Genomic DNA, 23,824 nt, shown 5'->3' with positions numbered 1-23,824 from the left:
AGGGGTCCCAGGGGTTGGAGTGAGCCCGAAAAAGGGGGGCCTGAGCTCAAAAAGGGGGTCCCGAGCCCAAAAAAGGGGGGCTTGAGCTCAAAAAGGGGGCCCAAACCCCAAAAAGGGGGTCCTGAGCCCAAAAAGGGGGTCCCAGATCCCAAAAAGGGGGTCCTGAGCCCTAAAAGGGGGTTCCAGACTCTCCAAAATGGGTGCCAGCCCCCCAAAAAGGGGATCCTGACCCCAAAAAGGGGGATCCCAACCCCAAAAAGGGGGTCCTGAGCCCAAAAAGGGGGTCTTGAGCCCAAAAAGGGGGGCCCGAGCCCTAAAAGGGGGTTCCACCCCCCAAAAAAGGGTCCCAAAACCCAAAAAGGGGGTCCCACCCCCCAAAAAGGGGTCCCAGATCCCAAAAAGGGGTCCCAGATCCCAAAAAGGGGGTCCCACCCCCCAAGAAGGGGTCCCAGCCCCCCAAAAAGGGATCCCAACCCCAAAAAGGGGGTCCCATCCCCCAAAAAGGGGTCCCAGATCCCAAAAAGGGGGTCCCATCCCCCAAAAAGGGGGGGTCCCAGATCCCAAAAAGGGGTCCCAGATCCCAAAAGGGGGGTCCCAGCCCCCAAAAAAGGGGTCCCAGACCCCAAAAGGGGGGTCCCACCCCCCAAAAAGGGGTCCAAGATCCCAAAAGGGGGGTCCCAGCCCCCAAAAAAGGGCTCCCACACCCCAAAAAGGGGATCCCAGCTCCAAAAAAGAGGTCCCAGCCCCCAAAAAAGGGGTCGCAGCCCCCCAAAAGGGGTCGCAGCTCCCAAAAGGGGGGTCCCAGCCCCCAAAAAGGGGTCCCAGATCCCAAAAAGGGGGTCCCACCCCCCAAAAAGGGGGTCCCATCCCCCAAAAAGGGATCCCAGCTCCAAAAAAGAGGTCCCAGCCCCCAAAAAAGGGGTCCCAGATCCCAAAAAAAGGGCTCCCACACCCCAAAAAGGGGATCCCAGCTCCAAAAAAGAGGTCCCAGCCCCCAAAAAAGGGGTCCCAGATCCCAAAAAAGGGGTCCCAGACCCCAAAAAGGGGGGTCCCATCCCCCAAAAAGGGGTCGCAGCCCCCAAAAAGGGGATCCCAGCTCCAAAAAAGGGGTCCCAGATCCCAAAAAGGGGTCCTAGATCCCAAAAGGGGGGGTCCCACCCCCCAAAAAGGGGTCCCAGATCCCAAAAGGGGGGTCCCAGCCCCCAAAAAAGGGGTCCCAGATCCCAAAAAAGGGGTCCCAGACCCCAAAAGGGGGGTCCCACCCCCCCAAAAAGGGGTCGCAGCCCCCCCCTCACCTGCGTGGCGAAGATGGCTCTTTTCATCATGGTGAAATCCTCCCTGTCCAGCATCTTGTTCATGTCCGGGAGGTTCCCCCTGGAATTTTGGGGGGTCGGGAAAAGGGGGGAGGGGAGGCTTCAGGAGACCCCTCCCCCCCCCCCAGCGCAGGAGGGGGGACCTCAAAGATTTTTTTGGGGATTTTTTGGGGTTTTTTTTGGGGGGGTTTCTTACACCAGCAGAGACTCGTAGAGCTTCTTCCCGAATTTCTCCTTCACGGCGTTGGCCGTGTCCCTGGGGGGGGCTCGGGGTCAGGATTTGGGGGGTCCCGGGGGGGTTTGGGGGGTCCCCAGGGGGGTTTAGGGGGTCCCCAGGGGGTTTGGGGCTCCGTGGAGGGGTTTTTTGGGGGTCCCCAGGGGGTTTTAGGGGAGTTTTGGGGGTCCCAGGGGGTTTTTTTGGGGGGTTTGGGGGGTGCCTGGTGGGGTTTTTTGGGGTCCCTGAGGGTTTTTTTGGGGGTCCTGGAGGGTTTTTGGGGGTCCCTGGAGGGGTTTTTTGGGGGTCCTGGAGGGTTTTTGGGGGTCCCTGGAGGGTTTTTTTGGGGGTCCCGGAGGGTTTTTGAGGGTCCCTGAGGGGTTTTTTGGGGGTCCCCAGGGGGTTTTAGGGGAGTTTTGGGGGTCCCCAGGGGGTGTTTTGGGGGTCTCTGGGGGAGTTTTTGGGGGGGTCCCTGAGGATTTAGGGGAGTTTGGGGGGTCCTTGAGGGGGTTTTAGGGGGTCCCTGGGGGGTTTTGGGGTCCCCAGCGGGGTGTTCGGGGGTTTGGGGGGTCCTCGGGGGGTTTTTTGGGGGAGTTTGGGGGGGGTCCCCAGGGGATTTTAGGGGAGTTTTGGGGGGTCCCTGGGGGGGTTTTGAGAGTCCCCAGGGGGTTTTGGGGGGTCCCTGGGGGTTTTTTTTGGGGGGAGTTTGGGGGTCCCTGAGGATTTAGGGGAATTTTGGGGTGTTTTGGGGGCTTTTAGGGCGATTTTGGGGTATATGGGGTATTTAGGGGTATTTTTGGGGTGGTTTGGGGGGGAATTTTTGGGGTGGTTTGGGGGTATTTTGAGGTATTTTGGGGTATTTATGGGGGGTTTTTGGGGTGCTTTTGGGGTATTCTGGGGTATTTTGAGGTGTTTTTTGGTATTTATGGGGTGTTTTAGGGTATTTTGAGGTACTTTGGGGGGTTTAGGGGGGTTTTTGGGGTGCTTCTGGGGCGGTTTTGGGGTATTTTGAGGTATTTTGGGGGGGGGTTGGGGTGTTTTTGGAGTTTTTGGGGTGCTTATGGGGCGGTTTTGGGGTACTTTGAGGTATTTTGGGGTATTTGCAGGGTGTTTTGGGGTATTTGAGGTATTTTGAGGGGTTTTGGGGGTGTTTTTGGGGTGCTTCTGGGGCTGTTTTGGGGTATTTTGAGGTATTTGGGGGGGGTTTTGGGGTATTTATGGGGTGTTTTTGGGGTGCTTCTGGGGTGTTTTGGGGGTGTTTCTGGGGTATTTTGAGGTATTTTGGGGTATTTATGGGGTATTTTGGGGCTTCTGGGGTGCTTTTGGGGTATTTTGAAGTATTTTGGGATATTCGTGGGGTATTTTGGGGCTTCTGGGGTGTTTTGGGGGTGTCTTGGGGGTATTTTGAGGTATTTCGGGGTATTTACAGGGTGTTTTGGGGTATTTTTAGGTATTTTGGGAGGGTTTTGGGGTGTTTTTGGGGGGTTTTGGGGTGTTTTTGGGGGGTTTTGGGGAGCTTCTGGGGCGTTTTTGGGGTATTTAGAGGTATTTTGGGGTGCTTCTGGGGCGGTTTTGGGGTATTTTGGGGGTGTTTTGGGGTATTTTGGGGGTGTTTTGGGGGTGTTTTGGGGTGTTTTGGGGTGTTTTGGGGTGGTTTTGGGGGGTTTTGGGGGGGTTTTTGGGGGTGTTTTGGGGTGTTTTGGGGTGTTTTGGGGGTGTTTTGGGGTGTTTTGGGGGTGTTTTGGGGTGGTTTTGGGGGGTTTTGGGGTGTTTTTGGGGTCCCACCAGAGCTGCTTGCGCACGGCCTGGCCCTTGAGCGACTCCACGTTGAAGTTGTTGGTCCTCGCGGGCATGATGAAAAAAGCCACCACGGTCACCTCGCTGCCGTTCACCTGCGCGGCGTCCCCAGCGTCACCCCCGGCCCCCACCAACCCCAAAACGGCCCCCCAAAAAAAGCCCCCAAAAGTCCCCAAACACCCCCCTGACACCGTTCAGCTGCCAGGGCAGGGGGGGGGGGGTGTCCCCAATGTCACCGAGGGTCCCCAAACGGCACTTGGGGTGTCCTAAAAATCTCCCCACAACGGCCCCAAAAGCCTCCTGACCCCAAATGTCCTCCCCAACCCCAAATAGAGCCCGGTCTCACAGAGCTCCGGTGTCCCCAAATGTCCCCAAAGTGCCCCCAAAGTGTCCCCACGTCCTCTTGGGTTTCCATCATGTCCCCAAAGTGTCCCCAAATGTCCCAAATCCCCCCTGATGTCCCCAACGTCCCCTCAATGTCCCCAAATCCCCCCCGATGTTCCCCATGTCCCCAATGTCCTCAGTGTCCCCTCGATGTCCCCAAAGTCCCCTCGATGTCCCCAATCCTCCCTGATGTCCTCAGTGTCCCCAAGGTCCCCCCTGATGCCCCTGGTGTCCCCAAAGTCCCCTCAATGTCCCTCAATGTCCCCAAATCCCCCCAATGTCCCCAAAGTCCCCCCAATGTGCCCAATGTCCCCAATCCCCCCCGATGCCCCCGATGTCCCCTCAGTGTCCCCTCAATGTCCTCTGTGTCCCCAAACTCCCCCTGATGTCCTCAATGTCCCCAATGTCCCCAATGTCCCCAATCCCCCCAATGTCCCCAATCCCCCCCAGTGTCCCCCCAGTGCCACCCTGAGCAGGTCTTTGAGCCGGGCCAGCACCTCCAGGAAGATGTGGGTGCCAAGGTCCCCTCAATGTCCCCTCAGTGTCCCCAAACTCCCCCTGATGTCCCCAACGTCCCCAAAGTCCCCCCTGATGTCCCCAATGTCCCCAAGGTCCCCCCAATGTCCCCAATCCCCCCCAATGTCCCCAACGTCCCCCCGTTGTCCCCAATGTCCCCAAGGTCCCCTCAATGTCCTCAATCCCTCCCAATGTCCCCAGTCCCCCCCAATGTCCCCAATCCCCCCCGATGCCCCCCCAGTGCCACCCTGAGCAGGTCTTTGAGCTGGGCCAGCGCCTCCAGGAAGATGTGGGTGCCAAGGTCCCTTCAGTGTCCCCTCAGTGTCCCCTCAGTGTCCCCAATGTCCCCAAGGTCCCCTCAATCCCCCCAATGTCCCCAATCCCCCCGTTGTCCCCAATGTCCCCAATGTCCCCAATCTCTCCAATGACCCTAATGCCCTCAATGTCCCCAATCCCCCCGATGTCCCCAATCCCCCCGATGTCCCCAATCCCCCCCAATGTCCCCAATCCCCCCCGTTGTCCCCAATGTCCCTGATGTCCCCAATCCCCCCCGATGTCCCCAATCCCCCCCGATGTCCCCAGTCCCCCCGTTGTCCCCAATGTCCCCAATACCCCCCAATGTCCCCAACGTCCCCCCATTGTCCCCAATGTCCCCAAGGTCCCCTCAATGTCCTCAATCCCCCCCGATGTCCCCAATCCCCCAATGTCCCCAATCCCCCCCAATGTCCCCAATCCCCCCAATGTCCCCAATCCCCCCCAATGTCCCCAATCCCCCCCGATGTCCCCAATCCCCCCCAATGTCCCCAATCCCCCCGATGTCCCCAATCCCCCCCAATGTCCCCAATCCCCCCCGATGTCCCCAATGTCCCTGATGTCCCCAATCCCCCCCGATGTCCCCAGTCCCCCCGTTGTCCCCCAGTGTCACCCTCAGCAGGTAGTTGAGCCGGGCCAGCGCCTCCAGGAAGATGTCGGCGCCTTTGTTGGAGAACTCGTAGCGCCCCGCGATGAAGAAGAACAGCGTCTTGTCCAGGTCGAAGTCCAGGTGCCTGCGGGGAGGGGGGAACCCCAAAATCACCCCAAAATCATCCCTGAAAACACCCCAAAATCATCCCCAAATCACCCCAAAATCATCCCCAAATCACCCCAAAATCATCCCAAAATCACCCCAGAATCATCCCCAAAAACATTCCGGAATCATCCCCAAAACCACCCCAAATCACCCCAAAATCATCCCCAAATCACCCCAAAATCATCCCCAAATCACCCCAAAATCATCCCAAAATCACCCCAGAATCATCCCCAAAAACATTCCGGAATCATCCCCAAAACCACCCCAAATCACCCCAAAATCATCCCCAAAAACACCCCAAAATCATCCCCAAAATCACCCCAAAATCATCCCCAAAAACATCCCAAAATCATCCCCAAAAATACCCCAAAATCATCCCCAAAACACCCCAAAAATCATCCCTGAAAACACCCCAAAATCATCTCAAAATCACCCCAAAATCATCCCCCAAAACACCCCAAAATCACCCCTCAACTCCTGCCTCCCAACCCTCTGGATTTCGGGGTCCCTTTGTGATTTCGGGGTCCCTTTGGGGTCCCTTTGGGGTTTCAGGGTCCCCTTTAGGATTTCGGGGTCCCCTTTGTGATTTCGGGGTCCCTTTGGTGTTTGGGGGTCCCCTTTGTGATTTCAGGGTCCCCTTTGGGATCTCGGGGTCCCCTTTGGGGTTTCAGGGTCCCTTTGGGATTTCAGGGTCCCTTTGTGATTTCGGGGTCCCCTTTGGGGTCTGGGGGTCCCCTTTGGTGTTTTGGGGTCCCCTTTGGGACTTCAGGGTCCCTTTTGGGGTTTTGGGGTCCCTTTGGTGTTTTGGGGTCCCTTTGGGGTCCCTTTGGGGTTTCAGGGTCCCCTTTGTGATCTCGGGGTCCCCTTTGGTGTTTGGGGGTCCCCTTTGTGATTTCGGGGTCCCCTTTGGGATTTCAGGGTCCCCTTTGTGATTTCAGGGTCCCTTTTGGTGTTTTGGGGTCCCTTTGGGGTCCCTTTGGGATTTCAGGGTCCCCTTTGGGATTTCAGGGTCCCCTTTGTGATTTCAGGGTCCCCTTTGTGATCTCGGGGTCCCCTTTGGGATTTCAGGGTCCCTTTTGGGGTTTTGGGGTCCCTTTGGTGTTTTGGGGTCCCTTTGGGGTCCCTTTGGGATTTCGGGGTCCCCTTTGGGATTTCAGGGTCCCCTTTGTGATCTCGGGGTCCCCTTTGGGGTCTGGGGGTCCCCTTTGGTGTTTGGGGGTCCCTTTGGGGTCCCTTTGGGATTTCGGGGTCCCCTTTGGGATTTCGGGGTCCCCTTTGGGGTTTCGGGGTCCCCTTTGGTGTTTTGGGGTCCCTTTGGGGTCCCTTTGGGATCTCGGGGTCCCCTTTGGGGTTTCGGGGTCCCCTTTGTGATCTCGGGGTCCCCTTTGGGGTTTCGGGGTCCCCTGGGCTCGCTGACCCGTAGAAGTGGCCGCGCACGAACTCCTGGACGCGGGCCTTGCTCTGGGCGTGCAGGTTCTGGAACTCGTGCATGGCCGAGAACTTGCGCACGTTCAGCCCGTTCGGGGTCACCAGGTCTGGGGGGGTCCCGCCAGGGTCAGGGGGACCCCAAAACCCTCGGGGAACCCCCCAAAGTCCCCCCCCCCCCCGCCCCCCATCCCCCCAAAATCCATGGATCCCAAAATCCGGGGTGTCCCACCCAGGAACCCCCCCCCAGGGATTTTTGGGTTGGGGGGGGGCGGGGAGGGGTCTTTGGGGTCACCAGGGGTTGGGGGGGGGGGACCCCAAAATGCTCAGGGAACCCCCCCGAAAGTGACCCCAAAGTGACCCCAAATCCCTGGGAGCAGCCGGGGTCTTTTTGGGGTCCCCCCCTGGGGCTGGGGAGGGGGAACTGGGGATGGGGGGGGCAGGAGGATTTTGGGGGGCCCCAGGGGGATTTTGAGGTGCCCCGAGAGGATTTTGGGGCACTCAAGGGGATTTTGGGGTGGGGTCAGGAGGATTTTGGGGTGCCCTGAACAACGTGGGGGATTTTGGGGTGGGGTCAAGAGCATTTTGGGGTGGCTCAGGAGGATTTGGGGTGGCTCAGGAGGATTTTGGGGTGGAACAAAAGGATTTTGGGGTGGCTCAGGAGGATTTGGGGTGGAACAAGAGGATTTTGGGGGGGTCAGGAGGATTTTGGGGTGGCTCAGGATGATTTTGGGGTGGCTCAGGAGTATTTGGGGTGGCTCAGGAAGATTTTGGGGTGGCTCAGGAGGATTTTGGGGTGGCTCAGGAGGATTTGGGGTGGCTCAGGAGTATTTTGGGGTGGCTCAGGAGTATTTGGGGTGGAACAAGAGGATTTTGGGGTGGCTCAGGAGGATTTGGGGTGGCTCAGGAGCATTTTGGGGTGGCTCAGGAGGATTTGGGGTGGCTCAGGAGTATTTGGGGTGGCTCAGGAGGATTTTGGGGTGGCTCAGGAGCATTTTGGGGTGGCTCAGGAGGATTTTGGTGATGAGCTCAGGAGGATTTGGGGGTGGCTCAGGAGGATTTGGGGTGGCTCAGGAGCATTTTGGGGTGGCTCAGGAGGATTTGGGGTGGCTCAGGAGTATTTGGGGTGGCTCAGGAGGATTTGGGGTGGCTCAGGAGCATTTTAGGGTGGCTCAGGAGGATTTTGGGGTGGCTCAGGAGTATTTGGGGTGGCTCAGGAGGATTTTGGGGTGGCTCAGGAGGATTTGGGGTGGCTCAGGAGGATTTTGGGGTGGCTCAGGAGTATTTTAGGGTGGCTCAGGAGCATTTTGGGGTGGCTCAGGAGGATTTGGGGTGGCTCAGGAGGATTTGGGGTGGAACAAGAGGATTTGGGGTGGCTCAGGAGGATTTTGGGGGGCTCAGGAGGATTTGGGGTGGAACAAGAGGATTTGGGGTGGCTCAGGAGGATTTGGGGTGGCTCAGGAGGATTTTGGGGTGGCTCAGGAGCATTTTGGGGTGGCTCAGGAGGATTTGGGGTGGCTCAGGAGGATTTTGGGGTGGAACAAGAGGATTTTGGGGTGGCTCAGGAGGATTTGGGGTGGCTCAGGAGGATTTGGGGTGGCTCAGGAGTATTTTAGGGTGGCTCAGGAGGATTTTGGGGTGGCTCAGGAGGATTTGGGGTGGCTCAGGAGGATTTTGGGGTGGCTCAGGAGGATTTGGGGTGGCTCAGGAGCATTTTGGGGTGGCTCAGGAGGATTTGGGGTGGCTCAGGAGGATTTTGGGGTGGCTCAGGAGGATTTGGGGTGGCTCAGGAGGATTTTGGGGTGGCTCAGGAGTATTTGGGGTGGCTCAGGAGGATTTTGGTGATGAGCTCGGGAGTATTTGGGGGTGGCTCAGGAGCATTTTGGGGTGGCTCAGGAGTATTTGGGGTGGCTCAGGAGCATTTTGGGGTGGCTCAGGAGGATTTGGGGTGGCTCAGGAGCATTTTGGGGTGGCTCAGGAGGATTTGGGGTGGCTCAGGAGCATTTTAGGGGGGCTCAGGAGGATTTGGGGGTGGCTCAGGAGGATTTGGGGTGGCTCAGGAGGATTTTGGGGTGGAACAAGAGGATTTGGGGTGGCTCAGGAGTATTTGGGGGTGGCTCAGGAGGATTTGGGGGTGGATCAGGAGGATTTGGGGTGGCTCAGGAGCATTTTGGGGTGGCTCAGGAGGATTTGGGGTGGCTCAGGAGCATTTTGGGGTGGCTCAGGAGGATTTGGGGTGGCTCAGGAGCATTTTAGGGGGGCTCAGGAGTATTTGGGATGGCTCAGGAGTATTTGGGGTGGCTCAGGAGGATTTTGGGGTGGAACAAGAGGATTTGGGGTGGCTCAGGAGCATTTTGGGGTGGCTCAGGAGGATTTTGGGGTGGCTCAGGAGGATTTGGGCTGGCTCAGGAGTATTTGGGGTGGCTCAGGAGGATTTGGGGTGGCTCAGGAGGATTTTGGGGTGGCTCAGGAGGATTTGGGGTGAAACAAGAGGATTTGGGGTGGCTCAGGAGTATTTGGGGTGGCTCAGGAGCATTTTAGGGTGGCTCAGGAGGATTTGGGGTGGCTCAGGAGGATTTTGGGGTGGCTCAGGAGTATTTGGGGTGGCTCAGGAGGATTTTAGGGTGGCTCAGGAGTATTTGGGGTGGCTCAGGAGGATTTTGGGGTGGTTCAGGAGGATTTTGGTGATGAGCTCAGGAGTATTTGGGGTGGCTCAGGAGGATTTGGGGTGGCTCAGGAGGATTTGGGGTGGCTCAGGAGGATTTGGGGTGGCTCAGGAGCATTTTAGGGGGGCTCAGGAGGATTTGGGGTGGCTCAGGAGGATTTGGGGTGGCTCAGGAGGATTTGGGGTGGCTCAGGAGCATTTTAGGGGGGCTCAGGAGTATTTGGGGTGGCTCAGGAGGATTTGGGGTGGCTCAGGAGGATTTGGGGTGGCTCAGGAGCATTTTAGGGTGGCTCAGGAGGATTTTGGGGTGGCTCAGGAGTATTTTAGGGTGGCTCAGGAGGATTTGGGGTGGCTCAGGAGGATTTTGGGGTGGCTCAGGAGGATTTTGGGGTGGCTCAGGAGGATTTTGGGGTGGCTCAGGAGGATTTGGGGTGGCTCAGGAGGATTTTGGGGTGGCTCAGGAGGATTTGGGGGCACCTGGCTTGCGCTTGAGCAGGTGCTCGGCCTCGGCGGCCGTGACGTGGCTGACGGTGGTCAGCACGTGGGCGCAGTGCGCGGCCGCGCGCTCCAGGCAGTAGCGGTGGTAGATCTGCCGCTCGCCCGCCTCCTTGTCCACGTCGAACTGCGGGCACAGCTCGGGTCACCTGCGGGCACACCTGGGCACACCTGCGGGCGCACCTGCGGGCGCACCTGCGGGCACACCTGGGCACGCCTGCGGGCGCACCTGGGCACGCCTGGGCACACCTGAGGGGCACCTGGGGGCACCTGAATCTACCTGGGCACACCTGCGGGCGCACCTGGGCACACCTGTGGGCGCACCTGGGCACACCTGCAGGCACCTGAGGGGCACCCAGGGGCACCTGGGGGCACCTGAATCTACCTGGGCACAGCTCGGGTCACTTGCGGGCACACCTGCGGGCACACTTAGGGGCACCTGAATCTACCTGGGCACACCTAGGGTCACCTGGGCACACCTGTGGGCACACCTGCGGGCACACCTGGGGGCACCTGAATCTACCTGGGCACAGCTCGGGTCACCTGCGGGCGCACCTGAATCTACCTGGGCACACCTGGGCGCACCTGCAGGCGCACCTGGGCACACCTGCGGGCACCTGGGGGCACCTGAATCTACCTGGGCACACCTGGGGGCACCTGGGCACACCTGCGGGCACACCTGGGCACACCTGGGGTCACCTGGGCACACCTGCGGGCGCACCTGCGGGCACACCTGGGCACACCTGCGGGCGCACCTGGGGGCACCTGAATCTACCTGGGCACACCTGGGGTCACACCTAGGGTCACCTGGGCACACCTGGGGGCACACCTGGGGGCACCTGAATCTACCTGGGCACACCTAGGGTCACCTGGGCACACCTACGGGCACACCTGGGCACACCTGGGGGCACCTGGGGGCACCTAGGTCCACCTGGGGGCACCTCAGGTCACCTGTGGGCACCTGAATCTACCTGGGCACACCTCGGGTCACCTGCGGGCACACCTAGGGGCACCTGAATCTACCTGGGCACACCTGGGGGCACCTGGGGGCACCTGAATCTACCTGGGCACAGCTGGGGTCACCTGTTGGCACACCTGGGCACACCTGCGGGCGCACCTGGGCACTCCTTGGGGCACCTGCAGGCACCTGAATCTACCTGGGCACACCTGGGGGCACCTGGGGGCACCCAGACACACCCTAAAACCCCACAGGGAGCCCTGATGTCCCCACGTGTGTCCCAGGTGTGCCCCAGGTGTGCCCCCCACCCCCAGGTGCCCCCCAGGTGCCCCTCAGGTGTGTCCCCACCCCCCCGCTGTCCCCCCCCAGGTGTCCTCCATCCCCCCCAGGTGCCCCCCAGGTGTGCCCCCCACCCCCAGGTGCCCCCCGGCTGTCCCCCCTCCCCCCCAGGTGCCCCCAAAGTGTGTCCCAGCTGTGCCCCCCATCCCCAGGTGCCCCCCAGGTGCCCCCCAGGTGCCCCCCAGGTGTGTCCCAGGTGTGCCCCCCACCCCCAGACGCCCCCCAGGTGCCCCCCCAGGTGCCCCCCAGGTGTGCCCCCACCCCCAGGTGCCCCCCAGGTGCCCCCCCAGGTGCGTCCCAGGTGTGCCCCCCACCCCCAGACACCCCCCAGGTGCCCCCCAGGTGTGTCCCAGGTGTGCCCCCACCCCCAGACGCCCCCCAGGTGCCCCCCAGATGCCCCCCCAGGTGCATCCCCACCCCCAGGTGCCCCCCCAGGTGCCCCCCAGGTGTGTCCCAGGTGTGCCCCCCACCCCCAGACGCCCCCCAGGTGCCCCCCCAGGTGCCCTCACCGAGTGCAGGTTGTTGTAGAAGTCCACGCTCCCGGCGCACAGGTAGCGGCCCAGCAGCGTGGCGTGCGTGGTGAAGATGGTGGCCACGGGCAAGCGCCGGGCGCGGCTCAGCACCAGCCCCAGCCCCGCCAGCCACTCGTGGAAGTGGCCCACGATGAACGGGCGCTCCTCGCTCTGCGCCGCAAACTGCGCCCGGCGGCACCCGGCGTCACCCGGCGGCCACCCGGGGGCCACCCAGGGGCCACCGAGTCACCCGGGGGCCATCGAGTCACCCGGGGGCAACCAGGGGCCACCGAGGGGCCACCGAGTCACCCGGCGTCACCCGGGGGCCACCGAGTCACCCAGGGGCCATCGAGTCACCCAGGGGCACCCAGGGGCACCCAGGGGCCACCGAGTCACCCAGGGCACCCAGCATCACCCAGGGGCCACCCAGGGGCCACCCAGGGGCCACCGAGTCACCCGGGGGCCACCGAGTCACCCAGGGGCAACCAGGGGCACCCAGGGGCCACCGAGTCACCCGGGGGCCACCGAGTCACCCAGGGGCAACCAGGGGCCACCGAGGGGCCACCGAGGCACCCAGGGGCACCCAGGGGCCACCGAGTCACCCGGGGGCACCCAGGGGCCACCAAGTCACCCGGGGGCCACCGAGTCACCCAGGGGCCACCGAGGGGCCACCGAGGGGCACCCAGGGGCCACCGAGTCACCCGGGGGCCACTGAGTCACCCGGCGCCACCCAGGGGCCACCCGGGGGCCACCCAGGGGCCACCGAGTCACCCGGGGGCCACCGAGTCACCCGGGGGCAACCAGGGGCCACCGAGTCACCCAGGGGCACCCAGGGGCCACCGAGTCACCCGGGGGCCACCGAGTCACCCGGCGGCAACCAGGGGCCACCGAGGGGCCACCGAGTCACCCAGGGGCACCCAGGGGCCACCAAGTCACCCAGGGGCACCCAAGTCACCCAGAGGCCACCAAGTCACCCAGGGGCACCCAGGGGCCACCGCGGGGCCACCGAGTCACCCAGGGGCCATCGAGTCACCCAGGGGCACCCGAGTGGCCACCGAGTGGCACCCACCATCACCAAGGGCCACCTGGAGCCACGCAGGGGCACCCGAGTGGCACCAAGCGGCACCCGGGGCCACCCTGGGCCACCCAGGGCCACCCCCGAGGAACCAGGCCACGAGGAAGCCGAAGAGGAGGCGGCGTCGGTCGCACCAGGGCACCCCAAACCCACCCCAAACCCACCCCAAACCCACCCCAAATCACCCCAAATCACCCCAAACCCACCCCAAATCACCCCTAGACCACCCCAAATCACCCCAAAACTCCCTAAAGGACCCCAAATCCCCCCAAACCCCCCTGAGGACCCCAATCCCACCTCTCCGAGGAACCAGGCCACGAGGAAGCCAAAGAGGAGGCAGTGTCGGTCATACCAGGGCACCCCAAACCCACCCCAAACCCACCCCAAATCACCCCAAACCCCCTCAAAACCCCCTGAGGGACCCCAAAACCCCCCGAGGACCCCCAATCCCACCTCTCTGAGGAACCAGGCCACGAGGAAGCCGAAGAGGAGGCGGCATTGGTCGTACCAGGGCACCCCAAACCCACCCCAAACCTCCTCAAACCCACCCCAAATCACCCCAAACCCACCCCAAATCACCCCAAATCCCCCCAAATCCCCCTCAGGACCCCCAGTCCCACCTCTCCGAGGAACCAGGCCACGAGGAAGCCGAAGAGGACGGCGTCGGTTGTACCAGGGCACCCCAAACCCACCCCAAACCCACCCCAAACCCACCCCAAATCACCCCTAAACCCCCTGAAGGACCCCAAACCCCCCCTTGAGGACCCCCAAACCCCCCCTCAGGACCCCCAATCCCACCTCTCCGAGGAACCAGGCCACGAGGAAGCCGAAGAGGAGGCAGCGTCGGTCGTACCAGGGCACCCCAAACCCACCCTAAATCCCCTCAAACCCACCCCAAATCACCCCAAATCCCCCCAAAACCCCCTGAGGGGCCCCAAAACCCCCTGAGGACCCCCAATCCCACCTCTCCGAGGAACCAGGCCACGAGGAAGCCGAAGAGGACGGCGTCGTTGGCCTCGCGGTTGTACCAGGGCACCCCAAACCCACCCCAAACCCCCTCAAACCCACCCCAAATCACCCCCAAACCCCCTCAAACCCACCCCAAATCACCCCAAACCCACCCCAAATCACCCCAAATCCCCCCAAATCCCACCTCAGGACCCCAAAACCCCCCCGAGGATCCCCAATCCCACCTCTCCGAGGAACCAGGCCACGAGGAAGCCGAAGAGGAGGCAGCGTCGGTCGTACCAGGGCACCCCAAACCCACCCCAAATCCCCTCAAACCCACCCCAAATCACCCCAAATCCCCCCAAATCCCCCTGAGGACCCCCAATCCCACCTCTCCGAGGAACCAGGCCACGAGGAAGCCGAAGAGGACGGCGTCGTTGGCCTCGCGGTCGTACCAGGGCACGCCGATGGCGCAGCTCTCCCACAGCTCCCCCTTCCAGCGCTCCAGGCTCCAGGCCGTGGCCCCCACGTCCAGCAGCACCACGGCCGGGCTGCCCTCGATCAGCCAGCGCCCAAAATGCACCTGCACCCCAAAATTCGGGCCGTGCCCCCCAGCATCAGCACCCCAAAATTGCCCCGGAGAGGCTCCCGGCTCGGTTGGTGCCTCGAAACGGGGAAATCCCAAATGCCAGGGGCAGCCCAGAGCGGCTTTTTGGGGTCGTTGCCATCGGGGTGTGGGCAAAGTGTAGCTGGAGGCTGAAATTTGGGGGGGTTCCCAAAGGGTCAGAGCCCCAAAATGGCCCCGGGGAGCTGCCAGAAAGGAGGTTTAGGGTCCAAAATGGGGTTGGTGGCTCTAAAACGGGGTCAAGGTGGCCCAAAGTGGGGTCGGAGCTTGGAGAAGTTGAATAAATGGCCCCGGAAATGGGAGGAATGATATTAAAAGTGGGATAAACGACCTCAAAAATGGGATGAGTGATGCTAAAGATGGGATAAGCGACCCCAAAATGGGATAAACGACCCCAAAAATGGGATTAATGACCCAAAAAATGGGATTAATGACCCCAAAAATGGGATGAATGATCCTAAAAATGGGATAAATGACCCCAAAAATGGGATGAATGATTCTAAAGATGGGATAAACAACCCCAAAATGGGATAAACGACTCCAAAATGGGATAAATGACCCAAAAAATGGGATAAATGACCGAAAAAATGGGATAAGTGACCCCAATATAGGATACGGGACACCAATATGGGATACAGGACACCAAAAATGGGATAAATTACTCCAAAAATGGGATAAACGGCCCCAAAATGGGATGAACGGCCCCAAAAATAGGATAAATGACCCTAAAATGAGATAAGCGACCCCAAAAACTCAGGTAGGTGACCCCAAAACTGGGATAAATGACCCCAAAATGGAATAAACGACCCCAAAAATGGGATGAATGGCCCCAGAATGGGATAAATGCCCCCAAAAATGGGATAAATGACTCCAAAAATGGGATAAACGGCCCCAAAATGGGATAAACAGCCCCAAAAATGGGATAAATGACCCCAAAATGGAATAAACGACCCCAAAAATGGGACAAATGACCCCAAAATGAGATAAGCGACCCCAAAAACTCAGGTAGCTGACTCCAAAACTGGGATAAATTACCCCAAAATGGAATAAAGGACCCCAAAATGGGATAAATGGCCCCAAAAATGGGATGAATGACCCCAAAAACGGGAGAAACGGCCCCAAAATGGCCCGAACGACCCCAAAGCGGGCTCGGAGCCCCCCTCGAGGGGCCCCCACCCCATTTTTGGGAGGGGGAGGGGCGGCCCTGACCTTTTGGGGGGGGGGGAGGGGCGGGAGGGAAACGCGAGCTGAGGGGGGTGGGGGAGGGGCGGGGGTGGTGGGGGGCTAAAAATAGACCCCACGTGACCCGGGGAGGGGGGAGGGGGGCGCCCGCAGGGCTGGGTGTCCCCAAAATCCCCCCCGGGGACCTTTGGGTGCCCCTCCCGCCCCATGGGAACCCCCCCGACCCCAAAACCCCCTTCCTGACCCCAAAATCCCCTCCCCGACCCCAAAATCCCCTCCCCGACCCCAAACCCCCCCCCAACGCCAAAACCCCCTTCCTGACCCCAAAATCTCTCCTTGACCCCAAAATCCCCTCCCCGACCCCAAAACCCCCTCCCCGACCCCATAACCCCCTCCCTGACCCCAAAATCCACCCCCGACCCCAAAACCCCTCCTTGACCCCTTAACTCCCTCCCTGACCCCAAAATCCCCTCCTTGACCCCAAAATCCCCCCTGACCCCAAAACCCCCTCCCTAACCCCATAACCCTCTCCCCAACCCCAAAACCCCCCCCTCGACCCTAAACCCCCCCAACCCCAAAACCCCCTCCCTGACCCCATAACTCCCTCCTTGACCCCAAAATCCCCTCCCCGACCCCATAACCTCTTCCCCGACCCCAAAACCCCTCCCCGACCCCATAACCCCCTCCCTGACCCCATAACTCCCCCCCAGGTGCCCCCCAGGTGCCCACCTTGCACCCCTGGGCGTTCATGGCACTGCAGGTACACCCCAACCCTTGAGACCCCAGACCCAATAACTCCCTCCCTGACCCCATAACCCCCTCCCTGACCCCAAAACGCCCCCCCAGGTGCCCCCCAGGTGCCCCCCAGGTGCCCCCCCGGTGCCCACCTTGCACCCCTGGGCATTCATGGCACTGCAGATACCCCCCAATCCCTGAGACCCCTGACCCCATAACCCCCTCCCCGACCCCATAACTCCCTCCCTGACCCCATAACTCCCCCCCAGGTGCCTCCCAGGTGCCCCCCAGGTGCCCCCCCGGTGCCCACCTTGCAGCCCTGGGCGTTCATGGCATTCCACATACCTCCCAACCCCATAACCCCCGACCCCATAACCCCCTCCCTGACCCCATAACCCCCTCCCTGACCCCATAACCCCCTCCCTGACCCCGTAACCCCCTCCCTGACCCCATAACTCCCCCCCAGCTGCCCCCCAGATGCCCCCCAGGTGCCCCCCCGGTGCCCACCTTGCAGCCCTGGGCGTTCATGGCATTCCACATACCTCCCAACCCCAGAACCCCCGACCCCATAACCCCCTCCCTGACCCCATAACCCCCTCCCTGACCCCATAACCCCCTCCCTGACCCCGTAACCCCCTCCCTGACCCCATAACTCCCCCCCAGCTGCCCCCCAGATGCCCCCCAGGTGCCCCCCCGGTGCCCACCTTGCAGCCCTGGGCGTTCATGGCATTCCACATACCTCCCAACCCCAGAACCCCCGACCCTAAAGCCCCCGCCCCGACCCCATAACCCCCTCCCTGACCCCATAACCCCCTCCCTGACCCCGTAACCCCCTCCCTGACCCCATAACTCCCCCCCAGGTGCCCCCCAGGTGCCCCCCCGGTGCCCACCTTGCACCCCTGGGCGTTCATGGCACTGCAGGTACACCCCAACCCTTGAGACCCCCGACCCCATAACCCCCTTCCCGACCCCATAACTCCCTCCCTGACCCCATAACTCCCCCCCAGGTGCCCCCCAGGTGCCCCCCCGGTGCCCACCTTGCAGCCCTGGGCGTTCATGGCTGCCAGGGTGCGGCGCAGGGCGGGCTGGGGCGGCTCCAGCAGCTCCACCTGGGTGCGGACGCTGCTCTCCACGTAGGGCCCCACCAGCACGTAGCTCTCGCCCCACTCGTCCGCCGTCACCCGCGCCTTGGTCTGCAGCACCGTGTAAATCCCCCCCACTGCCGGGGGGGTGGGAACGGGGTCAGGGGGACCCCAAATCCTAACCCGGGATACACAGGAACCCCCAAATCCCAACCCAGGAACCCCCTGGATCAGCACCGTGTAAATCCCCCCCACTGCCGGGGGGGTGGGAAGGGGGTCAGGGGGACCCCAAATCCTAATCCGGGATACCCAGGAACCCCAAATCCCAACCCAGGAACGCCAGGAACCCCCAAATCCCAACCCGGAATACCTGGGAACCCCCAAACCCCAACCCAGGATACCTGGGAACCCCCAAATCCTAACCCGGGATACCCGGGAACCCCCAAATCCCAACCCAGGAACCCCCAAATCCCAACCCAGGACACCCAGGAACCCCGGGATCCCCCTGGATCAGCACCGTGTAAATCCCTGCCACTGCCGGGGGTGGGAATGGGGTCAGGGGGACCCCAAATCCCAACCCGGGATACCTGGGAACCCCCAAATCCCAATCCAGGAACCCCCTGGATCAGCACCGTGTAAATCCCCCCCACTGCCGGGGGGGCGGGAACGGGGTCAGGGGGACCCCAAATCCTAACCCGGGATACCCGGGAACCCCCAAATCCCAACCCGGGATACCTGGGAACCCCAAATCCTAACCCGGGATACACAGGAACCCCCAAATCCCAACCCGGGATACACAGGAACCCCCAAATCCCAACCCAGGAACCCCAGGAATCCCCTGGATCAGCACCGTGTAAATCCCCCCCACTGCCGGGGGGTGGGAACGGGGTCAGGGGGACCCCAAATCCTAACCCGGGATACACAGGAACCCCCAAATCCCAACCCGGGATACCTGGGAACCCCCAAATCCCAACCCAGGAACCCCAAATCCCAACCCAGGAACCCCAGGAATCCCCTGGATCAGCACCGTGTAAATCCCCCCCACTGCTGGGGGGGTGGGAATGGGGTCAGGGGGACCCCAAATCCTAACCCGGGATACCTGGGAACCCCAAATCCCAACCCGGGATACACAGGAACCCCCAAATCCCAACCCGGGATACCTGGGAACCCCCAAACCCCAACCCAGGATACCTGGGAACCCCCAAATCCTAACCCGGGATACCCGGGAACCTCCAAATCCCAACCCAGGAACCCCCAAATCCCAACCCAGGACACCCAGGAACCCCGGGATCCCCCTGGATCAGCACCGTGTAAATCTCCCCCACTGCCGGGGGGGTGGGAACGGGGTCAGGGGGAGCCCAAATCCTAACCCGGGATACCTGGGAACCCCCAAATCCCAATCCAGGAACCCCCTGGATCAGCACCGTGTAAATCCCCCCCACTGCCGGGGGGGGCGGGAACGGGGTCAGGGGGACCCCAAATCCTAACCCGGGATACCCGGGAACCCCCAAATCCCAACCCAGGAACCCCAGGAACCCCCAAATCCCAACCTGGGATACCTGGGAACCCCCAAATCCCAACCCGGGATACACAGGAACCCCCAAATCCCAACCCAGGAACCCCCAAATCCCAACCCAGGAACCCCAGGAACCCCAAATCCCAACCCAGGACCCCCCTGGATCAGCACCGTGTAAATCCCCCCCACTGCTGGGGGGGTGGGAATGGGGTCAGGGGGACCCCAAATCCTAACCCGGGATACCTGGGAACCCCAAATCCTAACCCGGGATACCCAGGAACCCCAAATCCTAACCCAGGAACCCCCAAATCCCAACCCGGGATACCTGGGAACCCCCAAATCCCAACCCGGGATACACAGGAACCCCCAAATCCCAACCCAGGAACCCCCAAATCCCAACCCAGGAACCCCAGGAACCCCAAATCCCAACCCAGGACCCCCCTGGATCAGCACCGTGTAAATCCCCCCCACTGCCGGGAGGGTGGGAATGGGGTCAGGGGGACCCCAAATCCTAACCCGGGATACCTGGGAACCCCCAAATCCTAACCCGGGATACACAGGAACCCCCAAATCCCAACCCACAAACCCCAAATCCCAACCCGGGACCCCCCTGGATCAGCACCGTGTAAATCCCCCCCACTGCCGGGGGTGGGAATGGGGTCAGGGGGACCCCAAATCCTAATCCGGGATACCTGGGAACCCCCAAATCCCAACCCAGGAACCCCAGGAACCCCAAATCCCAACCCAGGATACCCGGGAACCCCCAAATCCCAACCCAGGATACCTGGGAACCTCCAAAAATCCCCATCCAGGACCCTTGGGAACCCCAAATCCCAACTCAGGACCCCCAGGAACCCCCAAATTCCAACCCAGGACCCCCCTGGATCAGCACCACTGCCGGGGGGGGTGGGGATGGGGTCAGGGGGACCCCAAATCCTAACCCTGGACACCTGGGAACCCCCAAATCCCAACCCAGGAACCCCCAAATCCCATCCCAGGACCCCCAGGAAGCCCCAAATCCCCTCCAGGACTCCCAGGACCCCCCAAATCCCCTCCAGGACCCCCCCAAAATCGCCCCTGGGGGGGGCGCCGCGGTGCATTGTGGGACACGAGGATGCTCTGGCATCCCATGATGCCCCGGGCGCCGCGGAGTTTCCCACAATGCCCCGCGGCAGGCGCTGGACCAGGCCGCGGAGTATCCCAGGATGCACCGGGGCAGGAAGCGTCCCACAATGCACCGCGCGGAGGGGGGGGGAGATGCTTGGAGTTTCCCACAATGCACCGCGGCTGCCGTTAACCCCCGCTGGACCACGGCCCTCCCAAAAAAACCCCCAAAAAACCCCGAAATTCCCCCAAATTCCCCCTCCAGCCCGAAAAGCATCATGGGATAGGTCAGGACACCCCCCCCCCCCCATTGGGTGGATTTTGGGGGGTCCCGGGCGGGTTTGGGGGGGGTCTCAGGGGTCTGGGAGGGGTCAGGAAGGGTCTGGGGGGGACCGAGGGGGTTCAGGAGGGATTTTGGGGGTTCCTGGGGGGTCCCAGGGGGATTTTGGGGGGTCCCAGGTGTCCCTGGGGGGGTCCACAGGGGTCTGGAGAGGGATTTTGGGGGGTCCTGGGGGGGGCTCAGGAGGGATTTTGGGGGTCCCAGGGGTCTGCAGGGGGGATTTGGGGGGTCCCCGATGTCCCTGGGGGGGTCCCAGGGGTCTGGGGGGGATTTTGGGGGGTCCCGGGGGTGTTTTGGGGGGGTCCCAGGGGTCTGGGAGGGGTCAGGAGGGGTCTGGGGGGGGACCGAGGGGGTTCAGGAGGGATTTTGGGGGTTCCTGGGGGGTCCCAGGGGGATTTTGGGGGGTCCCAGGGGTCTGGGGAGGGAATTTGGGGGGTCTCAGGTATCCCTGGGGAGGGATTTTGGGGGGTCCCAGGGATCTGGGGGGATTTTGGGGGTTCCTGGGGGGGCTCAGGAGGGATTTTGGGGGGTCCCAGGTGTCCCTGGGGGGGATTTTGGGGGGTTCAGGGGGTCTGGGGAGGGAATTTGGGGGTCTCAGGTATCCCTGGGGAGGGATTTTGGGGGGTCCCAGGGATCTGGGGGGATTTTGGGGGTTCCTGGGGGGGCCCAGGAGGGATTTTGGGGGGTCCCAGGTGTCCATGGGGGGGCCCAGAGGGCCTGGGGAGGGAACTTGGGGGGGTCACAAGGGTCTGGGGGGTACCAGGGGGGGCTCAGGAGGGATTTTGGGGGGTCTCAGGTGTCCATGGGGGGATTTCAGGGGTCTGGGGGAGGATTTTGGGGGGACTTTGGGGTTCACGGGTTGGTCCAGAGGGTCTGGGAGGGGATTTTGGGGGGACCAGGGGGGGCTCAGGAGGGATTTTGGGGGATCCCAGGGGTCCCTGGGGTAGTCCCAGGGGTCTGGGGGGGATTTGGGGGGTCCCGGGGGGGGCTCAGGAGGGATTTTGGGGGTCTCAGGTGTCCTTGGGGGCATTTCAGGGGTCTGGGGAGGGAATTCGGGGGTCCCAGGGGTCCCTGGGGGGAATTTGGGGGGTCCTGGGGGGGCTCAGGAGGGATTTTGGGGGTCCCAGGGGTCCCTGGGGGGAATTTGGGGGTCCTGGGGGGGCTCAGGAGGGATTTTGGGGGGTCCCAGGGGTCTGGGGGGGGATCCCAGGGGGGCTCAGGAGGGATTTTGGGGGTCCCAGGAGTCTGCGGGGGGAATTTGGGGGGTCCCAGGGGTCCCTGGGGGGGTCCTGGGGGTCTGGGGGGGATCTCAGAGGGGTTCAGGGGTTCCCAGGAGGAATTTCGGGGTGGGGTCCCAGGGGTCAGGATGGTTTTTTGGGGTGGGGGGAGATCCCAGGATGCTCCTGGGGGATTTGGGAAGATTTTGTTGAATTTTGGGGGGAATTTTTGGTGGATTTTGGGGGAATTTCAGGGAGATTTTGTTGGATTTCGGTGAATTTTGTTGGATTTGAGGGAATTTGGGGGATTTGGGGGCATTTTGGGGCGATTTGCGGGGATTTTGGTGGATTTTGGTGGATTTTGGTGGATTGGTTGGGGATTTTGGTGGATTTTGGGGGAACGGGGGAATTTGGTGGTGATTTTGGTGGATTTGGTTGGAGTTGGGGGGGATTTTGTTGGATTTTGTGGGATTTTGATGAGGATTTTGTTGGATTTTGGGGGGATTCTGTTGGATTTTGGGGGGAGTTTGCTGGATTTCGTTGGATTCCGTTGGGTTTTGGGCGGATTTTGACGGGGATTTTGTTCGATTTTGTTGGATTTGGGGAGGATTTTGTTGGATTTTGTCGGATTTTGGTGGATTTTGGTGGATTTGGGGGATTTTGGGGAGGGGTCTCACCCTTGTTGGCCACCTCCCAGGCCACCTCGAAGAGCACCACGTTGTCGGGGGCGCCGGGACCCCCCCAGTCCTCGAGGCCCGGCAGGGAGCTCACGGACACGCTGCGGGCCAGCGGCATCTGGGGGGGGCGGGGGGACCCCGAATTGGGGGGGGGGGGGCGAGGTCACACAGAGGTCACGGCCCCCCCAAAACGGGGAGGGGGAGGGGGGATGGCGGGGGGTGCAGAGGAGCCCTGAAATTGGGGGAGGGGGAGGGGAGGGGGAGCCCAGAATTTGGGGTTGGAAGAGAATTGGGGGAGGGGGCCCCACACGGGAGACCCCTCCCCTCATCACCCATAGCCCCCCTCAAACCCCCCCCTCATAGGAGCCCCCCACCCATGGGACCCCCCCTAAATGACCCCAAAACCTCCCCAAGCACCACCAGGACCCCCCCCCCAGGACCCCTCCCCACCCATGGGACCCCCCCTAAATGACCCCAAAATCTCCTCTGAGCACCCCCAGTGACCCCCCCCCCACCCATGGGACCCCCCCCCCAATGCCCCCATAATCCCCCCAAGCACCACCAGGACCCCCCCAGGACCCCTCCCCTCCCATGGGACCCCCCCTAAATGACCCCAAAACCTCCTCCGAGCACCCCCAGGACCCCCCCCACCCATGGGACCACCAGGACCCCCCCCAGGACCCCTCCCCACCCATGGGACCCCCCCTAAATGACCCCATAACCCCCCCCAAGCACCACCAGGATCCCCCCACGACCCCCTCCCACCCATGGGACCACCAGGACCCCCCAGGATTCCCCCCCCACCCATGGGACCCCCCCAAATGACCCCAACCCCCCCCAAGCACCACCAGGACCCCCCCACCCATGGGACCACCAGGACCCCCCCCAGGACCGCCCCCACCCATGGGACCCCCCCCAATGACCCCAAAACCCCCCCACGACCCCTCCCCACCCATGGGACCCCCCCCAGATGACCCCATAACCCCCCCCAAGCACCACCAGGACCCCCCCACGACCCCCCCCCCCACCCATGGGACCACCAGGACCCCCCCAGGACCCCCCTCCCCCCGCTCTCATGGGACCCCCCCCCCCAAAAGCCCCCGCAGCCCCTCCCTCTCTCCCTTCCCAAACCCCCCTTTGGGACCCCCCCACCCATGGGTGCCCCCCCCAGTCACTCACCCCTCCCTCCAGGCCCCCCCCCAAGACTCCCAGACCCCCCAGGACCCCCTCCCCGAGCCTCTGGGACCCCCCTGAGGACCCCCCCCAACTCACGGGACCCCCCCCAGGGGAGCCCCCCCACCCTTCCAAACTTCTCCAGCACCACGAGGAGCCCCCCGGGGACTCCCCCACCCCCATGGGACCCCCTCCGCCAAGGGGGGGCCCTCCCCGTGGGGGGGTCCCGGGGGGGTCCCTTGGTCCGGGGGGGGGATTCCGGGGGGGGTCCCTTTGGCCGCCCCCCCCCCTCACCTCCCCGCGCTCCCGCAGCTGATCGCGGACTGACCCCTCCCGCCCCCCGTCCGCACAGGCCACGCCCCCTCCCCCCGCCGCGGCCACGCCCCCCGGCGCTGATTGGTGGAGGCGGGGGGGAGAGGGGGGACGGGCGGGGGGAGCGGCACGTGGGGGGGAGAGGGGGGGC

The 23,824-nt window shown here is 62.5% G+C and overlaps 1 protein-coding gene across 1 annotated transcript in view; it reads right to left on the bottom strand.

Annotated features, from left to right (window-relative positions):
• The window catches only part of LOC138101077 (glycogen [starch] synthase, muscle-like), a 24,739-nt gene extending 1,041 nt beyond the window's left edge, over window positions 1-23,698 (bottom strand). Inside the window, exons 1-11 of the mRNA XM_068998917.1 lie at window positions 23,656-23,698; window positions 22,189-22,306; window positions 17,290-17,471; window positions 14,102-14,293; window positions 11,685-11,870; window positions 9,861-10,005; window positions 6,711-6,828; window positions 5,150-5,270; window positions 3,313-3,419; window positions 1,510-1,569; window positions 1,296-1,374 (exon numbers count right to left, since the gene is read on the bottom strand). Coding sequence (XP_068855018.1) covers window positions 1,296-1,374; window positions 1,510-1,569; window positions 3,313-3,419; window positions 5,150-5,270; window positions 6,711-6,828; window positions 9,861-10,005; window positions 11,685-11,870; window positions 14,102-14,293; window positions 17,290-17,471; window positions 22,189-22,306 — 1,308 coding nt within the window. The 5' untranslated portion in view covers window positions 23,656-23,698. The remainder of the gene's footprint in view (window positions 1-1,295; window positions 1,375-1,509; window positions 1,570-3,312; window positions 3,420-5,149; window positions 5,271-6,710; window positions 6,829-9,860; window positions 10,006-11,684; window positions 11,871-14,101; window positions 14,294-17,289; window positions 17,472-22,188; window positions 22,307-23,655) is intronic.
• Window positions 23,699-23,824: the final 126 nt, after the last annotated feature.

The sequence above is a fragment of the Aphelocoma coerulescens genome, unplaced genomic scaffold (assembly GCF_041296385.1).
Source record: "Aphelocoma coerulescens isolate FSJ_1873_10779 unplaced genomic scaffold, UR_Acoe_1.0 HiC_scaffold_188, whole genome shotgun sequence".
Taxonomy (NCBI): Eukaryota; Metazoa; Chordata; class Aves; order Passeriformes; family Corvidae; genus Aphelocoma; species Aphelocoma coerulescens.
This window is presented reverse-complemented; position numbering and strand designations above follow the sequence as displayed.